Consider the following 12,583-nt stretch of genomic DNA (forward strand, 5'->3'; position numbering starts at 1 on the left):
AGACCATACGGCAGACGACATCATGAGTTGCACACCCCTCAGCAAGAATACAAGGCCCTTCCCTGTTTCATCTCTTGTGACTTCCCTCCCCCAATAGAAACTCTCGTGCCCAAGCCACAACATCACCTGCTTGTTTCCCAACTGCTCCAGGCTCTCATGGCTCCAAGCCAATCCAGAACGTTCTTCTATCACCTACTCATTCTTTAAAACATAGCTCAAGCATCACCGTCTCTTCAAAACTTTCCTTTACCCTAGAATTTTCTTCTGCATACTTCATTCACAGCATTTTACAAACCGAATTCTAATTTTGCTGTGAAATCCTGGAAGGCAAGGGATAGGCCTTATCATGTTAGCTTTATTCCCAGTGCCTAGCACAGGACCTACGCTCAAAACCTGTTTGATGGTTTCTGTGATATAACCTTAATATTGCTCCCATGAATACTGGCACTCTGGAAGAAAGAAAAATAACTGTCACTATAAAACACATAAAGTATTTCTAGAAACTTTTTGAGATATTTTAAATCCATTTAATTCCAAAACATATCTCAAAAAGATTAAAAAATGCTAAGATAAAACTCATACAAATGCACACAGTGAAAGGTTTATCAGACCAAATTAACAGTTAAAAAATGAATGGAATCTCAGTCTTTATAAATATTTAATTACCAAGTCTAAAGAAAATTTCCAACAGGAGGATATCTTGCTTTCAACAGATATAAAACAAAATCCAGCAAAAGCAGTCTTAGTTAATGGTGAAATATTTTAAGGTTTTCCTCTTATAAAGGTATGCTTATAAAGGTATGCTTAATCTTGGTTCAGTAGAACAATAGTAGAATAATCTTACTGAACTCTAATACGATTTTCCTTTTAAAAAAATGGAATTTAAAAATTATTTCCTTTTCAAATGACTTAAATCTTTTTCAAAATGAAATAGATTGTGCAAGTTCACATCCACTAATCATGAAAAGGACTGACTTTACATTTTACATAATCCATAACTATTATCTGCAACACTGCTATAACTGTACTTAATAATACAGAAATCAAAAGTATCAGGTGGGATAACGCATTTTGAATGTACTTATTTGAGTCCATTTCCATTAGACAAAGGAAACTGATAAACTGCAGCTTTTGGTATAAAAGAAAGCACTAATTCAACTCTTCTTCAAAAATGTTAGAACATGTGACTTGCGTTTTTTAAATTCCAAATATAACTCACTGTATTTAGCACCTCCTGTACCTTCCAGTATATTAGATACTTGCACATCAAGTTAAAAACAAAATAAAGGAAAACATTCCTGCCACCCACCCTTTTCATGAAAGAAATGGAAATATTAAACATGTACACAGAGCACCTTTTAAAGGTCAGTATGACTAGCTACAGAAAAAGCTGTTTTTTGTTAATTTAAAATTTTTGCTTGAGGATTTAGAGACGTGGGGGTCAAGGGAAAGAGGAAGGGAGAATTGTGCGATTTTTGATTTTGGCAGAGAAGATGGGTTAGTAATTTCCAAATCCTGCTCTAGGGTACATGGGTGCCCCAGTGGTTATGGTCTTCCAACTCCTACATTAATCAGAGAAGCTCTGGAGGTTTGTTTTTGTTTTGTGGGGAGGGGTCTGTATATGAACTGAGCATCTGAAAAAGATTTTGTTTGAACAAGGGTGTCCATAACTTAAAAATGCCTGAACACCACTAAGAAGGACTAACCAATATTCAACGAATAATACATTAACAAACAAAACAAAAAAGCCAGAAGCATTCAATATGGAAAACTGGTTTTAAAAAGTGATAAAACACTAAGTAAAAAAGACTAATAGCTGTAGTTACTTTACCTTTATGAATAAGTTTGTTTCTTTCACTTCTGATCAGAGATTTACGGAGTACACTGTTTGCTTAAGGAGGGACATGCAAGAGTTAAGCTTTCCCAACTTGGTTTTGGCAAGAAGAGAACAGACGGTTTTAGCAAGGAATTGGCTATGAACCCAAAGCAAACAGCTGTGGAAGGCGAAAAGATGTTCAAGATGAGAGGTGACATTATTGGGTATGTTTGTTTAGGTGGATAGGAGGGGCCCACTGAATAACTCTGGGGTGGGGTACATACCTATCCTACTTCAGAGATCTACAGAAAAGTTTATATCCTTTCCTGAGGACACTTCTGATTCATATCATCTAAATCCTCCTATGCCTCCACTGCCAAGCCAATCAATGCTATCAAAAATCAGAGACAGCGTTTAACTACAGTAATTTACAAAAACAGTCACTTTCTAAATAAATCAGATTATAAAGAACATCAGCCATTTTATATGCTTTGTCTTCTCTGATGAAAAAGCTACAGAACCAAAAGTTCCTTTGCCAGTGACTGGGGCCATGATGCAAGGAGATGGCTAGGATGGACCAACTTCTTCCACCATTCTCTCTCTTTCCTCAGCCCATGGTAAGTTGAGACTGTGACAGAGAAGAGAATAAAGCTTCAAAATTATCTGAGAAGAATCTATTCAATTTTTCTGCCTTACCAAAATGCTTGTGTAGCTAATGAGATGATGGGCGATCTTCCCATTTACTAAACTTTCTATAATGTGGAAATTTTACAATAGAGAATGTAATTGAGTCTCTCCACGTTAAGACTCATTAATTTCAAAAGATCAAGATCAGAAGGAAAAAACATTAGTTAGCATTTGCATTTTGAAAACAAATTATATGACTATACACCAATAAAAACAATCTTTTCCAATTGGTTAAAAAAAATTGATGACAAGATGAACAATAATAATTTTAACCACTTTAAATTAGTAACATTTAATTCCCAATATCCATGGATACTCTTCTGAAAGTTCAGAAATAAAAGTAATGTTACATTGTTCCAAACACGGAGAAGCCAAACATTATTGTCATACATGTGCTCTTAGATCTAAAGTTTGGTCCTTTAATTATTTATTATGTAGTTGATCTATTTAATTAAGATATTAAGAACCACAATTAGAGTTGCTTCCTTATGGTAAAACTATGGCAACAGAAAAGCAATTCTATACCTACAGGAGAATGTTGATAAAATACTGATGACTGAAAGAAAAGTACAATGACTTAGATGATCTACATACAAGACTGTACATACGAGCAGACTTTTCTATGCTATTTTCTGGACTTACTGACAAACCAAAAGAAGTTCCAGTGATTTATTTTCTCAAAATAGATAAGATATGAGTTATGTACAAATTATTTATAGAGATACTAATTTCCTCAAAAGAAAATCTAATATAAACTACCTATAGGCATAATGTAGTTTTAGCAAGATTCCAAAGGGTCTTCTTACTCTGAAATTCATATGTGAAATAGACTAACACATGGGCTAGATGTTTCAATCCTTTTTAGAATAGGGCAAGGTATAAAATTTAAAGTATCTATAACAGGTTTTGAAATTCTATACCTTCAACAAAATACCAAATTTTAATATAACTATAAGTCTTTCCTCTTAAAATATATAAATTTTGTTTATGGCATGCTTATATCAATAAGATTGCTATTAAATACACAAAGACAAGAGTAATCATATGTGTTGTTTTATTATAACCTTAATTTTCTGATTATAAAAATCTCCCCAAAGAGAGAACCACAAATTGATATATTTTTTCCTATTTTTTTAAGCCAAAATAAAAACAGAGCTCACCTCTGATACATACACAGTTTTAAATCCTGTGTTTTTTTTTAAATAATGTGAATTATTTCTACACATCTTTCTGACCACGATGCAGTGTCAGAGGACATGCAATTCATGGCTTGTACCACCTGAGGGCACTCCAAAAAATCTTTAAACAACTTTTAGAATTTTATCTACTAGGAAGTAGATAGTCCTACTTGAAGTTCAGTAGTGGCTTAAAAAAGATGTTTGAGATAACATGTGTTTTTTTCATAAAAAATAAGATGATGACAAATATGCATATTCAATCCACTGCATATTCTCTGGGTCTCATGTCCTTGCAATGAAAGTTGAGGTTCTAGATCGGAAAAAAACAAACTAAATAACTTCAAATGAGAAGGTTAAAACATTACTAACTACTAACAGTCTCATAAGATTATCCTTTTATAGTACACTTTTATCATCAACAACCAAAAGTTCACATTTTTGTAGAAAACAAGAGAAATTCAAGAATCACTTCAAATACATACATGATTTAAAGTTGGTCAGAAAAGATTTGGTTTAATATATACATGACACTTCAGTTCAAGAAAACAAGTAACCAGAGGACACCCTACCTGTTTCCTGTGAATTCAACACTTCTAAGGCATGCATCATGGCACTTGCGAAGACATTGGCATCTTCTTTGCTGCCAAAGTTAAGACCATACACCTGTCTAGCATCCCGCCATTGGTGGAAGGTCTGTGTAGCTTGATTGTACTTCAACCCTTTAGGAATGGCACAATTTATCACGACCTAAAAGACAGTAATTCTTTTTATAGTCAAGCTAATAACTGGCAAAATCAACAACGTCAACAAAGCCTGATTGGACATATTCATTCAAACCTGCTCCTGACACACCTTGGCAAAAAATGGTTAAAACAATTATCTCGGGTAAAATTAGTCTGCAGAAGTAACAGTCTGATGGAGGTTAGGCTGGCCTTAAAAGAGTAAATCAGCAAAACGAAAGAAAATCTATATCCCTCATTAAATATATTTGAACATGTTTACTGAGGTATTATAAATTCAGAAAGTGTATAAAATATAAGCATGTATCTCAGTGATTGCTCCCATGTAGCCAAAACCCTAATCAAGAAATAGGACATTAACATCAAAAACCTCCTCCTCAACTCCTCCCGCCTCCCAAAAGGTATTCGTCCTACCTCTAACATCAAAGGTCAGTTTTGTAGGTTTGGGGATTTTATATAAATGGACTTACACAATACATATTGTAATTTATCTGCCATCTTTCCCTCAAAATTATTTATGAGAGGTATCTATTTGTTGCATGTACTTGTGGTTTATTCTTTTTCATTGCTCCATGGTATCCCATTGTACAAATTATGTTTATTCACCCATTTTCCCATTAATGAACATCTGGATTATTTCCAGCTTGGTGTTACTAAAAATAACAATGTTATAAACATCCTACCAAATGTCCACCAAATGAGCACACATTTCTGTTGGGCACATACCCAGGAGTGGAACTGTTACAAGCCATACATATATGTTCAACTTTAGTAGAAAACTCAAAGTAGCTTTCCAAATCGGTCCTATCAATTTTCACTCCCCCAGCAGTATACAAGAGCTTGCACACCTGCACATACAGTACAACACTGTAACTGGTATAGTCAGTCTTTACTTCAGCAATTCTACTGGGTATGACTACTACATCGTTGTGGTTCTAGTTAGCATTTCCCTGATTAATATTGAGATTTAGCACCTTTTCATGTTTTAATGGCTATCTAGAGATCCTCTTTTATGAATACCTGCTTAAATTAAATCTTGCCCATTTTCCTACTGAGTTGTCCATCTTTTTCTTTATTGATTTGTAAGAGTCCTTTACATATTCTGGATGATCTCACTGTTGGGATCATCAGTTATGTGTTACAAATACTTCTTCCATTTTGTGACTTGCCTTTTCACTCTCTGAATGGTGTCTTTTGATGAACAGGAGTTCTTAACTTTTATTCAGTCCAAATTCACAATCTTTTTCTTTATAGTTAATGCTTTTTTGTAACCTGTTTAAGAAATGTTTCTCAATCCCAAGTCATGAAAATGTTATCCCCATATTATTTTATAGAAGCTTTATTGTATTAACTTTCATATTTACGTCTCCAATCCAACTGGAATTGATTTATGCCTATGGTATGATATAAGGTTCAAGTTTCCTTTTTGTTTCAATATGGCCGTCCAGTTGATGCAGCACTATCTATTAACTTGCTGCAGGTTTACCTTTTTCATAAATGAAGTGACTAAATGGCTCTATTTTGTTCTACTAGCCAATATGCCTATCTTAGAGCCAACATCAGTGCCTTAATTATTGTAGTTTTATAGTAAGTCTTGATAGCCACTAGAGTATGTCCTCCTACTTTGCTGTTCTCCTCAATATTGCTTTGGCTGTTCTCAGTCCTTTGTGTGCAGCTATAATTTTATACTATCAATTTTGTGTTATTTATCCAATCTGCCAGTCTCTGCTTTTAATTGTAGTGTTCAGTCCATTTACATTTAATGTAAATTATATATAAATTTGGGTCTAAATCTATCATACCTTCTTTTAGAGTTGTTTATTATTGTCCCCTCTATTAGCTTGCTAGTTATACATGTTTTCACTGTTGTTTTAGTGGTTGCCCTAGAGATTACAACAGGTACCTTAAATTTATCAAAGACAAATAAAAACTAGTATTTTTATCTTTACCTTAACAATACAAGGACTTACAATACTTCATCTCCAATAACATTCCCTTTCTTCCAATGCCCATCCTAGGAGTCCTACACTAGTTTTATCAGGTGTTTTAATTCCATTGATATTTTAAACCCCATAAAACATTATTAGTAGTCTTATACAGTTGATGATCATTTAAGATTTACCCAATAGTTACATTTTCTGTTGCTTTTTATTCCTTCTGCCCTCTCCAAGCTTCTGTTCGGACCATTTCTGATCTTGAAGAACACCCTTTAGAATTTCATTCGAAGCAGATTTCCTGGTGATGAATTATCTCCATTTTGGCTTGTAAGAAAATACCTTTGTTTCACCTTTTTTTTTCCCCCCCCTCGGTACGCAGGCCTCTCACTGTTGTGGCCTCTCCCGTTGCAGAGCACAGGCTCTGGACGCGCAGGCTCAGCGGCCATGGCTCACGGGCCCAGCCGCTCCGCGGCATGTGGGATCTTCCCGGACCGGGGCACGAACCCGTGTCCCCTGCATTGGCAGGCGGACTCTCAACCACTGCGCCACCAGGGAAGCCCTCACCTTGATTTTTGAAGACTATTTGTATCAGGTTTGGAACTTTAAGTGGCCACGTATTTTCTTTTAGTTCTTTGCAATCTACTGCCTCTTAAGTTTTTGCTGTTTCTACCGAGAAGTCAGCTGACAGTTTATTGTTGCTTCTTTAAAGTTGTCCTTTTTTCACTGACTGCTCTAAAGAGTTTCACCTTGAATTTAGTTTACAGTGATTTTAATATGATGGGTCTATATGTGGTTTTCTTTGTATTTATCCCATTTAAGATTTACAGCATTTCTAAGTTGATGTCCTTTCATCACTTCTGAAAATTCTTGTTCACTATTATGTCTTCAATTACTGCTCCTGCCCCATTCTCTCCTCTCCTCTGGGATTCCAATAACATATGTGTATACCTTATACTTTTTTACTGTATTTCCTATGTCTCTTAAGCTTTTTCGTATGTCCATATTTTTCTCTCTCAGAACATCACAGCTTCGGACTGAACATTTTCTTCTGACTTATATCCAGTTTACTAATTCTTTTTAGTGGGTTCTAATTTGTTGTAGAACCCATCACTGAGTTGTTAATAGCAGTTATTTTATTTTTCAATTCCAACATTTCCATTTGGCTCTTTTTTCAAAAAAGTTTCCAGTTCTCTACTGAAATTCTCAATCTTATCTTTTATTTCCTTGAATATATTAAGCACAGTTATTTTATTTTATTATTTTTTTTGCGGTACGCGGGCCTCTCACTGTTGCGGCCTCTCCCGTTGTGGAGCATAGGCTCCAGAGGCGCAGGCCCAGCCGCTCTGCGGCATGTGGGATCCTCCCGGACCGGGGCATGAACCCATGTCCCCTGCATCGGCAGGCGGACTCTCAACCACTGCGCCACCAGGGAAGCCCTAAGCACAGTTATTTTAAAGTCAATTTCTGGTAATCCCATTAACTGGATTCCCAGTGGGTCTGTTCTATTACTGTTCCTCTTGTCTCGTTGCATTCTGGTTATTTTGACTGAATGCCAGACATTGTCTATGGACAACTATATGGAAATTTTGAGGCCTACAATGATGTTCTATTTTTCCAGGGAAGATTTACATTTGTTTCTGACAAGCAGCTAGGGAAACTAACAATCTCAAATTACCTTAATCCAAAAGTGATTAGAATGTCATTAGAGGCTGAGTATCAGTTCCTGTAAATGCCAGTCTACTTAGGAGTCAAACTTCTTCCCCAGGGTATGGGGCTTCTGGGTCCCAAATCATGGCCTGAGGGATTACCAAGACAACCCTCCCCTCATTAGCAGGCCCTAACTTATAATTTTTGTTCTACTAGTCCCAGGGATCTTCCAAAAGCTCTGTTCAGCTACTCAGTCCCCTCTTTCAAAACTGATATGTGGTTCCAGGTAAACATACGTCCCAAGTTGGGCTCACTTCTCTGGTTCTTTCTGCTTTTAGGTCATGGACCCATAATTCTTCATTGCCATGTAAGCTCTCCAAATAGACTTTTTTCTTTTAAATATTCTGTCCAACTGTTTTGGTTCACAGAGAGAGGCTCTATCTAAATTACCTCATCCACCAATACCCAAACTTGACAATAATTTTTAAAATATAATCACTTAAAGATGTTATGCTAAGTGAAATAAGCCAGATATAAAAGGTCAAATATTGTATGATTCCAATTATTTGAAATGCCTAGAACAGTAAAATTCATAAAAATAGAATGGAGAATGGAGGTTGCCAGGGGTTATGGGTAGAGGGAAATGGAAAATTATTGTTTAAAGGGTTCAGAGTTTCAGTTTGGGAGGATGAAAAAGTTCTGGAGATGAATAGCAGGGATGGTTGCAGCACAACAATATGAATGTATTTAATGTCACTGAACTATGCATTAAAAATGGTTAAAACAGTAAATTTTGTTATTTTTACTACAATTAAAAAGATACGATCGCCTCTTACCATATGATTTCTATACATATTGGGCTGGGGGGTGGGGAGGTCACAAATCCTTAGCTACCAGAAACCCAAAGCTAGAATTTAACATTACCAGAAAATTATAAACCAAATTTTAAGGCAAATCTATATATATCCCTGCTTGGCAAATAGATTAAAAGGGCAGGCAAAAAAAGATAGTTATGTTCACTTTTTCAACTTGTTCAGTGACGGAATATTAGAAAAAGTTGAGGAAAATATTACTGGAATCAAAAGAGAATTATCTAAATCATTAGTTCACTTTTTCCAATATAGAAATTTTAAAATGTGAACAAATTATTTCACTCGATTCTAACTTTCAAGGATTGACAAAGCTGTATAATCTCGGGGCTTCCCTGGTAGCGCAGTGGTTGACAGTACGCCTGCCGATGCAGGGGACACGGGTTCGTGCCCCGGTCCGGAAAGATCCCACATGCTGCGGAGCGGCTAGACCCGTGAGCCATGGCCGCTGAGCCTGCGCGTCCGGAGCCTGTGCTCCACAACAGGAGAGGCCACAACGGTAAGAGGCCCGATACTGCAAAAAAAAAAGCTGTATAATCTCAAAAAGCTTTCAAAGTCAAGGGGGATGCATATACCTTCATTTAATAATAACTGTTTATTGGATGTCCACTAAGGATGTTATCAGGTTTGGACTTCTTCATAATCCTAATACTTCAAACCCAATGAGCTTGCATCTAGATTAGTGATTTCCATCCTACGCACACCATCCATTTTTAGCCTGATCATAACAGATTAAACCGTGCATGTAAACATCTATACTTCCTTCTGACGTGGCTCAATAGCTTATCTTGTCTATGAAGTCATCCACAACCCTCTTCCCCATCTTCTCAACAAAGTGATCATTCTTTTATGCCCTCACTGTACAATGATTTGTCATAAATGCAACAACTAACTGTGCTGTTTTCCTTATATGCATAATATCCCGTTTCTTTACTTCGTTGTTCTTCAAGGTCAGGAATTATTATCTATATAAAACCTAACTACAATGCCTAGAACATAATAGGCACTCAAGTATTAAGGAGAAAAATGGTAGCTTTTCATATATATGTATATAATTTGTACATACTCAATTTTACAAATAAATGGTGGGTCATTGTTTTTAATGGCTCTTAGTACAGAAAGTTTAGATGTTGTTTAATGAATTATACTAATATGTTTCTACTAAGAACAGACTGATAACCATTAAGAAATGAAAAAAGGTACTCTGGAATGAAAAGAAACCAATTATTTATTAGATTTATTCTTAGGTACTTTATCATTTTTGTTACTTTAAGCAGTATCTGTATAAAATTATATTTTCAATTTGCTTATCGTTAGTTCTAGAAAAATGCTACTGATTTTTTTTTATTATTAACTTATTTATTTTTATTATTTATTTTTGGCTGTGTTGGGTCTTCGTTTCTGTGCGAGGGCTTTCTCTAGTTGCAGCAAGTGGGGGCCACTCTTCATTGCGGTGCGCGGGCCTCTCACTATCGTGGCCTCTCTTGTTGCGGAGCACAGGCTCCAGACGCGCAGGCTCAGTAGTTGTGGCTCACAGGCCCAGTCACTCTGCGGCATGTGGGATCTTCCCATACCAGGGCTCGAACCCGTGTCCCCTGCATTGGCAGGCAGACTCTCAACCACTGTGCCACCAGGGAAGCTCAAATGCTACTGATTTTTATATACTGATGTTATATCCAGCAACCTTGCTGAACAATCTTATTAGTTCTAATATTTTATCTGCAGATACTCTTGGGAATTTTTTATGTAGACAATTATATCATCAGCGAATAAGGTCAGTTCTGTTTCTTCCTTTTCAATCCTTATTGCTTCTATTTCTTCATCTTCATATTACTAGGTTACCTCTTCTGCAATACTAAATGAAGATGATTAAAGCTGAAATCCTCAAACTTATTCCTGAGTTTAATGGAAATCCTTCCAACATTGAACTATCTTGTAAGATGTTTGCTATATGATTATATAATTCATCCTTATCAGCTTAAGAAAACTCACTTTTATGCCAAACATGCTGAGGATTATTATGTATGGATTTTAATTTTATCAATGCTTTTTCTGAGACTCTTGTTTCTTACAGGTTTTCTCCTAGCAAATTAATAGGTTATCTAATGTTAAACTATCCTTACATTACTGAGATAAAGAGATAAATCCTATTTGGTCAAGTTGGTGGTCTTTTTTTTCCCCCATACACATCGTTGCATTTGGTCAGCTAATATCTTATTGAGGACTTTTATATCTATATCAATGTTCTTAAGTGAAACATGCTTATACGTTTCCTCTCTCAAATGGCTCTTCTATGTCTCAGATATCAAAATTATACTAGCCTCATAAAACACTTCTTTAGAACCGTTTGCATAAAACAGGTAATAGCTTGAAGGTTTTTAGATTTTGTTTATAAATGCTCTGGATGCCCTCCTTTTTTTCTTAATTTTGGGGGTAGGTTATTAACTACTGATACATTTTATGACTGAGGTCTATTATGTTTCTATACTTTTCTGCCAGGTGTGGTAAATTACATTTTTCTACAAAATGGCCCATTTATTAGTGTAAAGCTGTTCATAATACTATAATTTATTTCCTTACTATAACTATAGTGATATCTCTTTCCAACCCTAATATTGTTTATTTATAATTTAATTTTTTTGTTTGATTCTGTCAATTTATTCAGGGAAGCAGCTTTTGTGTTAATAAGTTCTATTTATTAGTTATTTTTTCTTTTATTTTTAGTATTTCCTTCTGCTTTTTTGGGTTTGCTTATTATATACCATTAAGATTTGTCCATCTACCTAGAGGGTATCATGCTGAAAAAGTCAGACAAAGAAAGACAAATACGCTATGATTTCACTTACATGAGGCATCTAAAAAACAAAACAAACAAACAAACATGACAAAACAGAAACAAGATTCGCAGATATGAGAATAAACGGGGGGACAGGGGGTGGGTGGTCCATCTACGGACAACTTAGACATCCCACAGGTTTCTATAGGTAATATCTTGTCACTCAGATCCAGGTTGGTTTTTCTTAATTTTTAAACATTTTCTAATCTTCATAATGATTTCATCTTAGTGTCACAAATTATTTAGAAGTGTGTTTTTAAATTGCCAGTATTTTAAGAAACACTCCATTTGTCAAAACTGGAAGTCATAGGATAGTTTACTTCTCTTATGAATAAAAATTTCAGTATTTCATATGGAAATTGCCTGACTTACCCAGATTTCTAATTTTTTTTTCAGTTGAGGTATAACTGACATATAACATTATATTCATTTCAAGTTTACAAATAATGATTTGATCCAATTATTTTTAAATATTCATTTTATTTTTTGCCAATATTTAGATACTTTTAGGTTTGTTCATCAGTGTTATCAAATGACCAATTCACTGAATTTACCAAAAATTTATTTTACAGCTACTAGTTTGGAATGTTGTGTTTAAAATGTTCGATAATGTCTACAAAGTTCTAGTCGTCCAGTTTCCAGTTTTTCTCTATAGTAGCATCTTAGGAAGTATTCAATTTGTCTCTGGCCTAACTCACCGCTGCGACACTTTGCTGGAGGAAAGACAAAGGGGAGAGAAAGTACTCAGAATGACCTGGATACCCCCCAGGGAGAGAGGGTTCTTGGTACAGAGACTGGAGACCAGAGAAGGGCTGAGCAACAGGCACAGAGAGCAAAAGGAGGGAGGCTAGGGAGGAGAAAGAACAGGGTAGG

At 35.5% G+C, this 12,583-nt stretch overlaps 1 protein-coding gene across 7 annotated transcripts in view; it reads right to left on the reverse strand.

Moving 5' to 3' along the window:
• Nucleotides 1-12,583, reverse strand: part of ENAH (ENAH actin regulator) — a 156,362-nt gene that overhangs the window by 62,297 nt on the left and 81,482 nt on the right. For all 7 annotated transcript variants that reach the window (XM_082652049.1, XM_082652056.1, XM_082652055.1 and 4 more), the window contains one exon: nt 4,251-4,428. In XM_082652049.1, coding sequence (XP_082508175.1) covers nt 4,251-4,428 — 178 coding nt within the window. The remainder of the gene's footprint in view (nt 1-4,250; nt 4,429-12,583) is intronic.

This window comes from Grampus griseus (genome assembly GCF_964374135.1).
Source record: "Grampus griseus genome assembly, chromosome: 1".
Lineage (NCBI taxonomy): Eukaryota > Metazoa > Chordata > Mammalia > Artiodactyla > Delphinidae > Grampus > Grampus griseus.